General features: G+C 36.3%; 1 protein-coding gene across 1 annotated transcript in view; it reads left to right on the forward strand.

Moving 5' to 3' along the window:
• Window positions 1-17,538, forward strand: part of PIDD1 (p53-induced death domain protein 1) — a 77,095-nt gene that overhangs the window by 47,290 nt on the left and 12,267 nt on the right. Inside the window, exons 8-12 of the mRNA XM_053720212.1 lie at window positions 3,246-3,422; window positions 4,007-4,154; window positions 4,256-4,391; window positions 6,010-6,160; window positions 14,753-14,876. Of these exons, the coding sequence (XP_053576187.1) occupies window positions 3,246-3,422; window positions 4,007-4,154; window positions 4,256-4,391; window positions 6,010-6,160; window positions 14,753-14,876 (736 nt within the window). The remainder of the gene's footprint in view (window positions 1-3,245; window positions 3,423-4,006; window positions 4,155-4,255; window positions 4,392-6,009; window positions 6,161-14,752; window positions 14,877-17,538) is intronic.

Here is a 17,538-nt window from a genome sequence, read left to right on the forward strand (position 1 = left end):
GGAGCGCATATATATATATATATATATATATATATATATATACAGCTCTTTGAGCGCGGAAAGGATTGTTGAGTAAAAGGCGAATGCGCAAGCGCAATCACGATTTTTCAAGACTTGTAATAGTTACTAGTACATTTATTTACAATGTTTAAAATATGCATTCTTATGTATAAAGCATATTCTTTTAACTAGTGTATATAAATAAATATGTATTTATTTTTTCTTGTGTTTTTTAACTTTATATTTATGTTACAAAAGTCATTAGCATTACAATTGTATTATTACATAACAGGCATGCAGTTATGTAATACTATAATTATAATGCAACTATCTTATAACAGAAATATTTATTTTAAAACTATATTTATTTTTAAAATAATAAACACTTTAAGCAAGAACATCTACATTTTAATTTATATCCAATACGTAAATTAATATGCATTATACATGACCATGCATTTTAATTCAAACAATGTAGATTTAATGTAGTCTGGCCTTGCATTGATATTCAATATTTAAAATGTTATGCATGTATATTGCATATTGTTTTAAGTATTGCACATACATTAAAATGTATTTATGTTAGCTTGTTGTGTTTATTAGTGATAACATAGATAAATATCTGAATGAGTAAATAATAAACACAACAAGCAACATTAATTACATATTCATTTATATGCAAATATTTAAATAATATGCATTCTATATAACAATGCATCATTATGCATAGTCATGTACAATGCATATTGTTTAAAGTATTGTATATACCTATAGAGTAAAAGTTATTTAATAATGCTTTTCATTATTTTAAACATAAACATTTTCAAATATATATTTATGTTTAAAAATAATAGCAAGCAACAATTCAATACCTTTAAGGATATCTACAATACTTTAAATAATCTACATTGTACATAACAATACATATTTTTTCAAGAAGATGTGGTAAATGCTGGAGGGCCAGCAAAACCTCTCAGGCCTAGCCTGGCTCCTGGAACTGAGCACCGGACCTGTGCTTCTTAGAAGGGATGCAGACAACATACTAAAGGGCGACGTGATCCCCTGCACCCTGCTCGATCGGCACCCCTTTTTAGATGCGCTGGACCTGGGATAAATTCCATTCCGGCGCTGGGTTCCAGGAGCCCAGCTATGTTTTGCTGGCCCTCTGGCGGTCGGCCGCTAGTGTTTTAGCGCATCTCTGTGACATCATTTAAACATTAATTATAATTTTAGCGACATAGCTCGTATAGTTATAATGGGGAGGTTTACTATTTAGTTTAGTTTATTATAGTGAGGTATTTTTCTGACTGTAGGCAGTATGTGGGAGTTAGCTGGGGCATTCCAGGGGAGTGTAGGTTAGACATTAAGTAGGTGTAGGCAGTATTAGGGACTTAGCTGGGCGTTCTAGGGGTGTATAGGTTAGGCGTGATGAAGTAGGTGTAGGTGGTCAGGGGGAGTTAGCTGAGGGTGAAGGGGGGAGTGTAGGTTAACTCTGACGTAGGTGTAGGCGATCTGTGGGAGGTAGCGAGGCATGCTAGTGGGAGTAGGCTGCACTTTGATTCAGACACATCAACACCAGTTTCATATGTTCGAATCAGCGAAGTGCAGGTTGCGAGGAGGGTAGAGGCCATGTTTCATCGCCTGAGGTAGTTAGAGTAGGTGTATTAAAACTTTCAGTGAGCGCACTGTCTTGTAGGCCCACTTCAAATAGGCCCCCCAGCCGCAGAAAAATACAGATGAGCGTCAATATGGGTGGTGACGTCACACTCCCATTGACTTATGTGGGAGAGATATTGCCGCTTGCCGGCACTGTTCGGCCACACCCCTTAAAAAATAAAATCTCGACAGACTGCAAGGCCGACGAGGACATTAAGGCAGTTTCTCGTCAGTCTGTTGATGTCTTAAATATCTGGGCCTTATTGTTGATCAGTAGCAAAAAGTGAGAATGATTACCTGCTGCTTTATCTGCACTAAGTTTCCAGCTGCTCATTAACTTGTTCGCCACCTTTTAGGTTGACCGGGAATGTGCAGGGGGCGCCATTCAATTGCTTGTTCAATGTTTAATGACAACAGCGTATGCTGTCGGCATTTAGCGATGTCGGACGGACATGATTCGCTGTGCCCGACATAAGATAAATTGACCCCTTAGACTTAATGTTATAAGAATTTAAGAAGGACCTATATTTGACTTGCTTATGAGGGTCATTCATTTTTAGGGTCACTAGTTTTGTTATTTTCGTGTCATGTATAACAAGCGTAGAGGATGTGAACCCCTTGAACCAACATCTTGTGAACATAGCTGACCCTTTATTTCACATTATTAATTTGTATAAATCTCAAAGAACACAGCCACACAAATTATGTAATTGATTTTACAGCCTATTTAGGGTTCCATTTATGAAGTTGTGCGCTCATGCAAATAAGCTGCTAAAACATCCTATACTGATTCATCCAAGTTGATTGGTAGGCCTTGTGCTCACCTAATTGGTTGCATGAGAGCAGGAGGCAGGGCTGCACAAACTATTACTTGTACAAATTTTAAATTCTGGCAATAGATGCTGCCTCGCTGCCTTTGAACAAGGGTGGACAGAACCGTGTCCACCTTCACAGTGAATACTTTGTAGAGATTGTTATGGCAAATGACTCTTGAGAGAAAGACAAACATTTTGCATGCTGTGTGTGGTAAGGTATCGATGGGGTTATACTAGTTTTGATACAATGGCCCATGTGATGCACTGAAAAGAGGCGTGTCCTGTAGACATTGGTGAGAGTTGGAACTATCTCTATTAAGTATTCACTGCGATTCTCTTTAACTCTTTTAAAATGTTTGTATATTTTAGAGTGAACTGTTTTATAGAAGGAGTTTTATTTTGTTTTAATTTGTTTTGTAAGGTTTTGAAGGCATTTTTGTGCATTGAGAGGTAAACAGTTAGGAAATGTATGGGGCTACCTTGATTGTAATGGAGCTGAACTCGCAACTCACATTAGGAGCGTGTACAAATCTTTATAAATTTTGTGATTTTTCCAGTTGTGATGTTGAAGTGTTTTTCTCTGCAATATAGGTCTTATCTTGCTGAATGGTCAAGGCCTGTTGCTTACTGAAGAATATTTTCCTCTAGATTTTCCTTTATAGTTAGTTCAGTGCAGTTTATACGGTAGTTCCGATCTTTCTGTATATGCTTGCTTATTAATAGTTTTTAGTAATATTTGACAAATTCTAATAAACTCTTATTTGTCTCTTAAAGAGGCAGGCCAGCTGCAAAGTTTCTCACTTTTCCTGGTTTCTGGTGGTGTCACGTCTGGTAGAAGATCGTTGTCAGGTGCCTAAGGAAGGAATGCGCCTCTTTTCCAGTGTGAACAATAGTATTCGAGTTGATTTTCCTGAAGGTTCTACAGTGGAGACTCGAACAGTTAGCATGCAAGTGAGTAATCTAAAAAAACAAACAAAAAAAACAAAACGCGTTGGTACCTTTCTGATACAGCCACTAGAACTGCTCCCCACATGGATCTTAAAAGCATTCCTTTTATCTGCATATCAACTTTAAAGGGACACTGAACCCAATTTTTTTCTTTCATGATTCTGATAGAGTATGAAACTTTAAGCAACTTTTTAATTTACTCCTATTATCAATTTTTCCTTGTTCTCTTGCTATCTTTATTTTAAAAGCAGGAATGTAAATTTTAGCAGCCAGCCCATTTTAGGTTCAGCACCATGGATAGCACTTGCTTATTGGAGGCTTACATTTACCCACCAATAAGCAAGCATAACCCAGGTTCTCAACCAAAAATGGGCCGGCTCCTATGCATCACATTCCTGCTTTTTAAATAAAGATAGCAAGAGAACAAAGACAAATTGATAATAGGAGTAAATTAGAAAGTTGCTTAAAATTGCATGCTCTATCTGAATCATGAAAGAAAAAAATTGGGTTTAGTGTCCCTTTAATAAGATTTTTTCTTTTTAACAAATACAAAAGTCAGTATTTAAGGTACATTGTTTGACTCTTAGGTTTTGCCTGTGAGCGATAGTGAGTTACATGAAATTATAGGAGACTCTGAGCCCATCGTCAGTCCTCTCCTGTGTCTCTCTCAGAGCTCAGCAGCCAATTTCCTGAGCCCGGTTAAAATTCAGCTTCCTCTTCCATCAGGGATCACAGGTTAGTAATGCTTTAGTGCGTGGCATCATATAAATTACATGTACAGTAACACACTGTTAGACTGACGAGGACTGTGGCCACGCTTTAAACTATCTTTGCAGGTGACACTCTAAAACACTCCCACTTGCATCTCCTCCACGGGGACCCACAAGCTCAGATCTGGACTGACATCACAAATCAAGTGTTTTTAGAGACAACCCATATTTATGCGCGTTTCCAAGTGAATCATTTTTCTTGGTGAGTTTCTCAAATGAGATTTTTTTTCCATCAGCAGCTTCTGAGACATTTTTTTATAAATCCCTCAAATGTCACTAAAAGGGATATCAAACTTAAAAACATTGCGTAGTTTATATCAGCATTTTAACTTATCATTTTGTTAGAAAAATCTGTGTTGCTTTAATAGAGCACTCAATTTTAAACAACTTTACAGTTCACTTATATTATCAAAAATGTGCACAATCTTTTTATTGGCACACTTTCTGGTATACCAGCTCCTACTGAGCATGTGCAAGAATTCTCAAAATATATGTATATGCATTTTGTGATTGGCTGATGGCTGTCACATGATGCAGGGGGGAAGGAAAATGGAGCAAACTTTGACCTTTGTTAGAAAAAATCTACTAATTTGAAATTCAGAATATGTGCTTTTGCATTGTCTTTATAATATGGGGTAGATTTACCAATGTCTGTCCAACATGATACGCTGTCGGCATTTATCATTACACAAGCAGTTCAACAGAACTGCTTGTGCAATGCCGCCCCCTGCAGCTTCGTGGCTAATCAGTCGCTAGCAGGGGGTGTCAATCATCCCGATCCTATAGGATCATGTGGATTGAAGACCGCAGCGGACAAGTTATTGAGTAGCGGTCTTTAGACCGCTGCTTCATAACTGCGGAAACAAGGGGAACAAGGGCCATTCGGCCCTTGTTAAATCTACCCCTATAAATGTGTTTATCACGCAGTTATGGTCCTTTAAATCAAAGGACATACCCCTTGAAAAGACTCTCTAGTATGTTTGGCTTATCTCTTTTTCTCTGGCCTGTAAGAGGCAGATATTAAAGGGACACTGAACCCATTTTTTTCTTTCTTTCATGATTCAGATAGAGCATGCAATTTTAAGCAAGTTTCTAATTTACTCCTATTATCATTTTTTCTTCGTTCTCTTGCTATCTTTATTTGAAAAAGAAGGCATCTAAGCTTTTTTTGGGTTCAGAACTCTGGACAGCACTTTTTTATTGGTGGATGAATTTATCCACCAATCAGCAAGAACAACCCAGGTTGTTCACCAAAATGGGCCGGCATCTAAACTTACATTCTTGCATTTCAAATAAAGATACCAAGAGAATGAAGAAAATTTGATAATAGGAGAAAATTAGAAAGTTGCTTAAAATGTCATGCTCTATCTGAATCCCAAAAGAAAACATTTGGGTTCAGTGTCCCTTTAATGAACTTGTGCACTTGTCAAACAATCACTATGTAGACTGTGGTAGTTAGAATTTTTAAGGCTATGCACTTTGACCTCTTGCAGAAATTGTGAAAAAAAAACTTTTTTAGAGTTAAATTACTGGGAAATCACACAACAATGTAATTTCATTACTTATTTTTAAGTCTTTTTACTACATTTAAATATTTAATATTTAAATAAATATTTAATGAGGACTTTCATTTGCGTTTTATGTCCCTCTCTACTTCTTGAGATAATTATTTTCTTTTTTACTTTTTGTATCTTTCATATCTTATCAGAGTTGCATTTTATAATTGTCTTCATCTGCCTCATTTTCCAGTAAGCTTGTCCTTACTTTACTCCTGTTTTTCCATTAGTAAGCTCCTTTCCTGACTTGAGTTTTATACCTAGGTACTGGCTTTGGTACACCACGAAAACATATGTGGAAGATGTTGCAAAGAAAGTTTACAAGCGCCTGCGCATGTACCAAGTCAACTTTGTGGCTCTGCAGAGGAAGAGGGATCCAGAACAGGTGTTACTGCAGTGTGTGCCAAAGCACAAGGTGTGTGTCACAGGCAATCAGCATAGTGGGAAAAGTAAACACATGTACAGTTTTCTAAAAGTGTATAGTCTTTTCTCATAGAAGATCAAATGCCCTATGATGTAAAATATATCTATCCATTTATCTCTCCATTCAGTTATCTATCTGTCTATCTATCTAACTCTTCTGTCTATCTATCTATCTTCTCTCTATCTATCCATCTATCTCTCCATTCATCTATCTATCTATCTATCTATCTATCTATCTATCTTCTATCTATCTATCTATCTATCTATCTATCTATCTATCTATCTATCTATCTATCTATCTATCTATCTATCTATCTATCTGTCTATCTAACTCTTCTAGCTATCTATCTATCTTCTCTCTATCTATCCATCTATCTCTCCATTCATCTATCTCTCCATTCATCTATCTATCCATTCATCTATCTATCCATTCATCTATCTATCTCTCTTCTATCTATCTTCTATCTCTCCATTCATCTATCTATCTCTCTTCCATCTATCTTCTCTCTATCTATCTATCTATCCATCTATCTCTCCACTCATCTATTTATCTCTCTTCTATCTATCTATCTATCTTTTGTCTATCTATCCATCTCTCATCTATCTATCTCTCTATTTATACATCTATCTATCCATCCATCTATCTCTCCATTCATCTATCTCTCTTCTATCTATCTATCTTCTCTCTATCTATCCATCCATCCATCTATCGTATATACAGTAAATGTATGTCTTGTGTTTGTTAGTGATTTACAAATATGGGACCTATGTTGTTTTAAAAAGAACCTCTATGCTTTTTGCATGTACAAAAATCTGATCACTAGATTACAAGTGGAGAGCTATTGATAGCACAGGGTGTGCTATCAATATGACTTGAGACCTAAAGTAAAGTGTTAGGGCTAAAATAAAAGTATAATAAAACATGTAAAACATATTAAAATAAAGTTTTACACACACACACACACACACACACACATTTACACACATAAATATTTACTATACACACAAATATATATATATATATATATATATACATACACACAATCTAAAATATGTTTATTACTATTATTATTATTATTATTATTATTATTAAAACAAATGTATAAAAAGGGTTTTAAAGGGATATGGTATATGAGAAGGTGCTTGACAAGTGTGGTGGTGGTGAGAGTGTCATGGTCTGGGCCTGCATGAGTGCTGCCGGCACTGGGGAGCTACAGTTCATTGAGGGAACCATGAATGCCAACATGTACTGTGACATACTGAAGTAGAGCATGGTCCCCTCCTTTCGGAAACTGGGCCGCAGGGCAGTATTCCAACATGATAAATACCCCAAACACACCTCCAAGATGACCACTGCCTTGCTAAAGAAGCTGAGGGTAAAGGTGATGAACTGGCCAAGCATATCTCCAGACCTAAACCATATTGAGCATCTGTGGGGTCTCTAACAATCCCCTAGCTCTGTGATGTCGTCATGGAGGAGTTGAAGAGGACTCCAGTGGCAACCTATGAAGCTCTGGTGAACTCCATGCCCAAGAGGGTTAAGGCAGTGCTGGAAAATAGGGCTAAAATAAAAGTATAATAAAACATGTAAAACATATTAAAATAAAGTTTTACACACACACACACACACACACATTTACACACATAAATATTTACTATACACACACACACACATTTACACACATAAATATTTACTATACACATATATATATATATATATATATATATATATACATACACACAATCTAAAATATGTTTATTACTATTATTATTATTATTATTATTATTATTATTAAAACAAATGTATAAAAAAGGTTTTAAAGGGATATGGTATATGAGAAGGTGCTTGACTGTGAAAGGGTCAAATATATATATATATATATATATATATATATATATATATATATATATATATATATATATATATATATATATAAATATATATATATATATATATATATACACACACACACACACACACAGTATCTCACAAAAGTGAGTACACCCCTCACATTTTTGTAAATATTTTATTATATCTTTTCATGTGACAACACTGAAGAAATGACACTTTGCTACAATGTAAAGTAGTGAGTGTACAGCCTGTATAACAGTGTAAATTTGCTGTCTCCTCAAAATAACTCAACACACAGCCATTAATGTCTAAACCGTTGACAACAAAATTGGGCCCAATTAGCCATTTACCCTCCCCGGTGTCATGTGACTCATTAGTGTTACAAGGTCTCAGGTGTGAATGGGGAGCAGGTGTGTTAAATTTGGTGTTATCGCTCTCACACTGGTTACTGGAAGTTCAACATGGCACCTCATGGCAAAGAACTCTCTAAGGATCTGAAAAAATGAATTGTTGCTCTACATAAACATGGCCTAGGCTATAAGAAGATTGCCAAGATCCTGAAACTGAGCTGCAACACAGTGGGCAAGAACATACAGCGGTTTCACAGGGCAGGTTCCACTCAGAACAGGCCTCGCCATGGTCGACCAAAGAAGTTGAGTGCACATGCTCAGCATCATATCTAGAGATTGTCTTTGGGAAATAGACGTACGAGTGCTGCCAGCATTGCTACAGAGGTTGAAGGGGTGGGGGGTCAGCCTGTCAGTGCTCAGACCATACGCCGCACACTGCATCAAATTGGTCTGCATGGCTGTCGTCCCAGAAGGAAGCCCCTTCTAAAGATGATGCACAAGAAAGCCTGCAAACAGTTTGCTGAAGACAAGCAGACTAAGGACATGGATTACTGAGACCAAGATAAACGTATTTGGTTCAGATGGTGTCAAGCGTGTGTGGCAGCAACCAGGTGAGGAGTACAAAGACAAGTGTGTCTTGCCTACAGTCAAGCATGGTGGTGAGAGTGTCATGGTCTGGGCCTGCATGAGTGCTGCCGGCACTGGGGAGCTACAGTTCATTGAGGGAACCATGAATGCCAACATGTACTGTGACATACTGAAGTAGAGCATGGTCCCCTCCTTTCGGAAACTGGGCCGCAGGGCAGTATTCCAACATGATAAATACCCCAAACACACCTCCAAGACGACCACTGCCTTGCTAAAGAAGCTGAGGGTAAAGGTGATGAACTGGCCAAGCATGTCTCCAGACCTAAACCATATTGAGCATCTGTGGGGTCTCTAACATCCCCCAGCTCTGTGATGTCGTCATGGAGGAGTTGAAGAGGACTCCAGTGGCAACCTATGAAGCTCTGGTGAACTCCATGCCGAAGAGGGTTAAGGCAGTGCTGGAAAATAATGGTGGCCACACAAAATATTGACACTTTGGCCCAATTTGGACATTTCTACTTAGGGGTATACTCACTTTTGTTGCCAACGGTTTAGACATTAATGGCTGTGTGTTAAGTTATTTTGAGGGGGCAGCAAATTTACACTGTTATACAGGCTGTACACTCACTACTTTACATTGTAGCAAAGTGTCATTTCTTCAGTGTTGTCACATGAAAAGATATAATAAAATATTTACAAAAATGTGAGGGGTGTACTCACTTTTGTGAGATACTGTATATCCATGTATATTTATGTATATGTATGTATGTATCCTAGCATGTATGGCTAGCATGACTAAGGGATGTATCCCGAAACGTTGCTGCCTGTAACCCTGTGGTTTTAAACAATTAAAGTGCTTTATGCTGTCACACTTTCTGCTGTTTGGAATATTCGTTTTTTGTGGGTTTAGAAAAGTTGCCCACTGTGACGTATAAGCATACCTGTGTGCTGGACTTATCGCTTGTTGGTGTATGTATCTACACCTTTTTAGTCTTTCCCATTCACACACTTTCTCATATACCATATCCCTTTAAAACAATGTTATAGATATATAGCTATAGGAATATATATATATATATATATATATATATATATATAACGTGTGTATAACATTGTTAAGAACAATGCTATTTCAAGAATCTCTTAACGCACCTTTGGCTTTAGTGCTCTTGGCGTAGTGCACCTTTGGATTATTGCACAAGTGAAAGCCAGATCAGGTTTTTTTGCGTGCCCCTTAGAAGTCTATGGGGAGAGGGACTTAGGCTATCTGACCTCCAAATGTTAGTGTGCTTGACGCTTTTGCTCAAGCGAAACAGTTTTACTTTCAACTAATAATATGTGCGCAAGAATAGGAGCGCTATTGATTTAACTTGAATGGTTTAAACTAATATTTTTGCTCTCTTCTAGTAATCTAGGCCTACTGTATATTGGTTTAAAATAGGTCAATTATAACTTTTGCAAACGTGCAACATTTATAGTAATCTGCCTTTGTTTTATATTATTATTATTATTATGTTTAACATGATGTTTCTTTATCTTTTTGATCAGTATAACATTACTACTCAGTTAAAATAGACAATTTTTTTAAAGAACCAATATGGATGCATTTATAGGGTTCTATTTTTCCAATAAATTGAACAAAACATATTACAGAATTCTAATGAAGTATTTTCCATGTCCTTTCCTTTCATATTTCTCTATAGAACGTAATATTTTCAAGTATTTGGGGTCTATAATTGAAATAGCAAAAATATTTATATTAGCAATTTTACACATCAGCCCTAGATGACAGTCATGCAATGAATTTGAAAATATAATCAATTTTGGTCAATAAGTGTCAAAAGAATTTAATCTTTTGATGCTAATTGATTATGACACAAAGGGTAAGATAATTAAATAATGTTATGTATTTTTCTCTGCTTAAAAAGAACTTGAAAAATCATTTCTCTTTTTGTTGAAATGTTCATAGATTTCTTTTTTTTTACAATGTCTCTTAATGTTTTAGGAGAATTCACATGGAAGTCTTAAATTTCTTCTAGCCAAGTACAGTAGCAGCATGCAAGAGTGTTCGCATGTCTTTCCTGTGTGGTACTGGTTATGTTTTTTTTATTCTGCTTGTTCTGAGTTTCCTGTACTGGGTGTGAAACAAGCCTATTGTGTGTCTATAATTTGGCTCCCTATGTATTTTCATTTCTATATGTCTCTAATGTTTAGTGATCCATTTGATCCTTTATAAAGGGACATAGCATGTTTCTATCGAGAAAAATAAGATAGTATCGATTAAACATTATTTTTTTCAAATGACAAGGTTAAGTAAAAGCTAGTCAAATTTAGTGAAACTAACAGGAATTGCAAGTAATACCCAGGTATCTACTGTTTACTGGCTGACAAGGACATCTCCCACAGAAAAAGTTTATTTTGCACAAGTACTAATAAATTTGGATACATTGAATACATTGAAATACTCTCGTTTAGGTGGAACAGGGTAATTTCTTGAGTTTCTTTCCCTTTAACTGTAGATTATGAAATAGATGTTTCTCAAAAAAAAAAAGAAAGAAAGAAAGAAAAAGTAAAGCCATCAATTTAAAATAATTTAAAGATTGCCCATATAATGACAGAAATTAATTACTTTTTTTATTAAGCAGTGGAGGCGTCTTTGGAGCCATTACAGCGTAGAACTCATTGCAAGTTAGGAGTCAAGCTTCTTAAAATCTCTGCCTCCTGAGGGGTGGGTATTGCGTTTTCTTATGCAATGATAACTTCTCCGTCCCATGAAAACGGTCGGACAGGTTCTCTAGCTGGGAACATTGACTGTCAGATATTAAATGGAGGTCTACAATGGAAGTGTGATTTAAAATGAATGAACAATGTAGGATTATATTATTCCTTGTCCTTTCCAAATTTCATTTATTTGTTAGAAGGTAAAAATGAGAACAGCAGTCTTATTTTATTTATTTTTAGCATGTTGCGTTGCTATAACATAAGCATGATTTGTGTTAACTAATTCTAGATTCAATACTTTATTTTAACAGTGTTTAAACTAGATAAAGACTCATCAACAGCCACAAAAAGGTTATGAGAGAAGGGCACAAAAAATAAAAATAAAATACCCTCAACAGCCAGCCCATTTTCGTAAAGGAACAGTAAACACATTTGAATTACAAGATATTTCTACAGTAAATTAAAATAATAGGTGTGTCTGACATTTTATGGAATGCAATAACACCTTGTTTATCAGTAGTCAATCTCCAGCTACCACTTGTCATATTTGGAGGAGCCAATCAGAACTTGTTAATTATAGACAAGGCTTCCCATTACTATTTAGTTAGCAAAATGTCAATTTTATGCAGTTCATTATCAGACCCTAACCCAACATGGAATATTAATATTTCACATTCCAATGTTCTTCTTCACATAGAACATGTTCTATTTATTCATAAATACATATTTCTACATATACAGTGCCCTCCACTAATATTGACACCCTTGGTAAATATGAGCAAAGAAAGCTGTGAAAATGTGTCTTCATTGTTTAAACTGTTGATCTTTTGTTAAAAAAATACACAAAACTACTCTGCTCTCATGGATATCAAACAATTGCAAATGCAACACATGTTTATCACCCCCCAAAACAAATCTTTGATAAATATACGTGTGTCACAATTATTGAGACCTCTATGAATTCATATGAGAAAAATATATTTGAAGTATATTCCCATTAATATGTTACATTTTTTAGTACACATCACCACAAGTTATTTGAAAGGGTTTCAAGAAAAAATCCTCTACTCTCATCCAAAAACAAACGCAAGCATCTTCAGTTTGCCAGACACTACTGGAACTTCAAATGGGATCGTTTTCTATAGTCAGATTAAACCAGAATAGAGCTTTTAGGCAATAAACACCAGAGGTGGGGTTGGCACACACAGAGAGGAAGCCATATGGAAAAGTACCTCAGTTAAATATGGTGGTGACTCTTTGATATTTTAGGGCTGTTTTTCTGCCAGAGGGACCGGGACAGTTATGATACATGGCCTCATGGACTCTATCAAATATCAACAGATATTAAATGAACACCTGAGTACCTCTGTCAGAAAAGCTTAAAATGGGCTGTGGTTGGATCTTCAAGCAGGACAATGATCCAAAACATACATCAAAATCAACACAAAATTGGTTTACTGACCACAAAATCAAGATCCTGCCATGGCCACCCCAGTCCCCTGACTTGAACCCCATAAAAACAGTGTAGTCAACTGAAGAGGAGATTCCACTAGTGTTAACCTCGAAATTTGAAGGATTTGGAGAGATTCTGTAAGGAGGAATGGTATCAGATCCCTTGCCATGTATTCTCCAACCTCATCATGTATTAATATAGACGTGTGCAAAAAGACGTGATAAAACCCTTTTCGCTAATGCTCTACTCGTAATTTTTGAATTTAGAGAGTATATTGTAGTTCCATAAACATGGGTCTATTCTCTGTCACATTATGGGCCTCATGGATGTATGAAATTATTATTTTTTTGAGAGAGACAGGCTGAACATCCTTATTATATAGTGTATAATGTGTTAAGAAATGAAACTACTTACATTAGCCATATAGAGAGTCAACTTACCCACCATTTGAAAGAGGAGATTCTCTTCTTTTAAGTAAGTGGTGTAATGCTTGCATTATGGATTTATTTAGTTACAGAATTCTTGTATGTTATTACTCTAAACCAGGTTTAGAAAACGGCTATTTTTTGCCCCTCCCAGTTGCATAGTGGCTGTATTAAGGGATATTTTATGGTCCCAAAGATCAGATTCTAGGTATGTGCACAAGCTAGGGGGTATTTGCCCCATCTTGCTAACCTCCCTATGGACGCCCTAAGCCCGTACTAAATGTATTCATAAACCTTACTCCATACATTTTGTACTCACATTCCCTATTTTGTGGCTTTATCTTTTATTGCCTACTCAAGCATAATTTTTTCCTCTGAGTTTTGTGAGCTCCTACTCCATTGTATGATATAAAAATAATTATTTGACTTTTCACAGCACATTAAGGTTAAATGATAAAGTCAAAACCATGTTATAGAGTGCACTGTTTATTTAAAGGGACAGTCAACACTAAAATGGTTATTGTTTAAAAAGATAGATAACGCCTTTACTATCCATTCCCCAGCTTTGTACAATCATCATTGTTATATTAATACACTTTATAACCTTTAAACCTTTAAATTTCTGCCTGTTTCTAAGTCACTACAGACATCCTCTTATCACATGTTTTTTTATACTTTTCACAACAGGAGACTTAGATAACATTGTGCTCACGCCCATGGAGTTATTTAAGAGTCAGCATAACACAGGACTAATGGGCTAAAATGCAAGTCAATAGATAATAAATACAAGGTCATGTGATCAGGGGGCTGTCAGAAGATGCTTAGATACAAGGTAATCACAGAGGTAAAAAGTATATTAATATAACTGTGTTGGTTATGCAAAACTGGGGAATGAGTAATAAAGGGATTAGCTATCGTTTTAAACAATACAAACTCTGGAGTGTACTGTCCCTTTAAGCATGAAACAATGAGTTTCACTGGATTCTTGTAGTCACATTATGTTATGTGTCATGTGACATATGCAAAACAAAACCTTGCAATCTGCCTGGTAATTATCAACATTTGTTATTATTATTATTTGCAAATGTTTCAAGTTTGGTAATGCCTTCTTTAATTGACTGAGAATTTATAGAAAAATGCAGTAAACTTTTCCCATTACTTTTTATTCTCTAATGATATTTGCCTTTGTCTCTAGGTGGACGCCACAGTAAAGAGGCTGCAAGAGAGATATAAAGGTCCAGAGCCCTCTGATTTGATAGAACTTGTTGAAGGAGAAAATTTCTTTGCAGCATTTGAACAAGGTCTCCAGCTGCACTCAGGTACAGCGCTTGCCTTGGCATACTTCAGCTACCTTTGCAACATACTACACAGTGATTGTTTAATGACACAGGAGTTAAGTTAGATCCGGTGGTAACTGACCATAGCAGAGAAGATAAGATAAATCTAAAACTAAATAAGCTTTTCAAAGGACTTTCCAATGGATGGATCCCAGATAGTAGAACTCTGCAAATTTTGCTAAAAACATAAGTCTATAAAATGTGCAAAATAAAATGAATAAACACTCCCCTCTATCCAAGACCACTGCCCTCTTAGGTTTTCTCCTTGTCAAACCATAACTAAAAATGTATTCCACGAAGTTAAAACTGGAAACATGCAAAAGAGAAAGGACACTCCAATGGTGTTGTAATAAACTGTCAGGGTGCCAGGAATCAGACTGAGACGAGAAGTGCAAAAATAATCACACCTTTATTAATAGCAAAAAATAATAAAATGTCCACAAGTCAAATAACAAGCCAGGAGTCAAAACCAGAGCTGGTAGTCAGACGAGCCGAGTCAGGAGCCAAAGCGAATAGGCAGACGAGCCGGAATCAGGAACAAGGAAAACAGCAGAGTCAGGAACAAGCCAGGGATCAGGAACCAGGAAGGACGTCAGGCAGCCAGGTAATACACAGGAACTCTCACAAAGAAGTCTGAGACAACGCAAAGGCAAAGCATACTGAACAGAGGCCCTTTAAATAATAAGTGATGACATCACAATTCTGAGACTGCATCCTGTCTCACATGGATGATGCACACCAGTCTGGCCATAAAAAGAAGTGTAGGAAATGAGCAGCATCCCCCACAATGCACCATAGTCAGGAAGAGAGGTGAGTAAAATGGCTGCCAGCAGCACATGGCAAACAACAGGGGAAAAACCCTGACATAAACAACGTAAACACAATCACAAGTGTAAAGCAAATACACTCACAATGTAAGTGCACTTAAACAGTGCTAATCTTGCAGTCTGGGAATGTTGTCAGCCTCCCAGCTAGCTGTTCTCTATGTTAATCAAGTTAAGCCAGTTGTGACAACAAAAGGGAGTTTCAATATTGAAAGCCAGAATACAGTTCTTAGGGTCTTTTACCAAGAAATCAGTCCATTCGTTGAGGTACAGGCAAGGGTTAAACAGGAGACAGAAGCCAAAGGACTTGGTATGTTCAAAACCAGTAGGGCAGGCCAGAAACAAGGTTGCTAGGATTTTCATTGAATTAACCAAGCACTTAACAGGATTTCCTTTTATTACAAACAGAAAAAAACAATAATATATTGAGCTAGATTACAAATGGAGAGGATTGCGCTCCCGCTCACGCGTTACCTCCACAAGAAGTGAGCTTTTTGCGCAGAGTGTAGCATAGTGTAGTGCGCATATTACAAGTTGAAAGTAAAAATTTCTTGCACGAGTGCTTGTCCGACTCACACAAAAAGCCAAAATACTGCGACTGTGTTAATGGATTCCCCCATATACTTCAATGAAGCAAGAAAAGTGGGGGGGAAAAACGTAACACCCTTACTGGTGTGCAAACCCAACATGAAAATATGAATATTTCACATTTCAGTGTTCTTCACATAGAATAATATGTTCTATTTATTCATAAATACATATTTCTATATATATATATATATGATTTTTTTGTACAATATATAGCTATACATATATATATAAACACACACAGGAATACACAGAACAAATTCCCCTATTTGAAGAACATTGGAATGTGAAATATTTACAGTACATACACAGTTATTAAACATTTTATAAATATGAATATTGCAAAAAAAAAAAAAAAAGATTCCACAGTGTGCAAGAATCATTCAGAGACTACATAAAGAAATCTCATAAAAAAAAAGGAACACTCACAAACATGAGCACTCTAATGTACTGTAGGATGCTGCTTTTGCAATGGCTTATCTTACTCATTGCACTGGAACACAATTATGTAGATAAGTGTAACCTAGAGATAGCAGTTCTCTATACGGTGCAAACTTCCAACTGACGCACACCTCATTACCTAATATGATCTTGACATCTGGAAAATCTAGAAATATGGTATAGTTTTTTTTTTAATTATTATTATTCATCTTTATTTATTTTTATGCAAGGTTGAGTCAAAATTAAAACAAAAAAAATCTGCTCTGGTTCATCTTAAATAAAAGATATCCACAAGTCCTCTGACTCTTTCTTTGGTAGTAATGGTAGAGAAATCTTGCTTTTCTTCTCGTGACCATCTTGCTAAACAGAGGTCAATTAATCTCAACATTCGGCATCAAGGAGTAAACTATAAAGGGAGCAAAGACTATTCAGATATAAAGAATTGGTGTAAAGGGAAAGACATGTAAGAGAGAAATGGAGTCTGTCCACCATGCTGAGCTATGCCCTGGTTGGGTATTATTATTAGTTATGGTGTTTATATATGCCCCATTTATGAAGCTGTGAAAGCAGCTTTGGGGGCACCAGCGTTTCGTTTTTTTTAATACTGATGCTGCTTAAACTCTCCACCACCTTAAATGGCAGAGTGAAATTATCCCAATGTGATAACTTACAGCCCATGCTCACACCCAATGGGCCGCCTGCAAGCAGGGGGGCAGCATTGCACAAGCAGCAGCTTTTTTTCTTTGTAATCCCACCTTTATCACATGACTATCTAATAAGATATCCGGCCT

Source organism: Bombina bombina, chromosome 7 (genome assembly GCF_027579735.1).
Source record: "Bombina bombina isolate aBomBom1 chromosome 7, aBomBom1.pri, whole genome shotgun sequence".
Classification (NCBI taxonomy): Eukaryota; Metazoa; Chordata; class Amphibia; order Anura; family Bombinatoridae; genus Bombina; species Bombina bombina.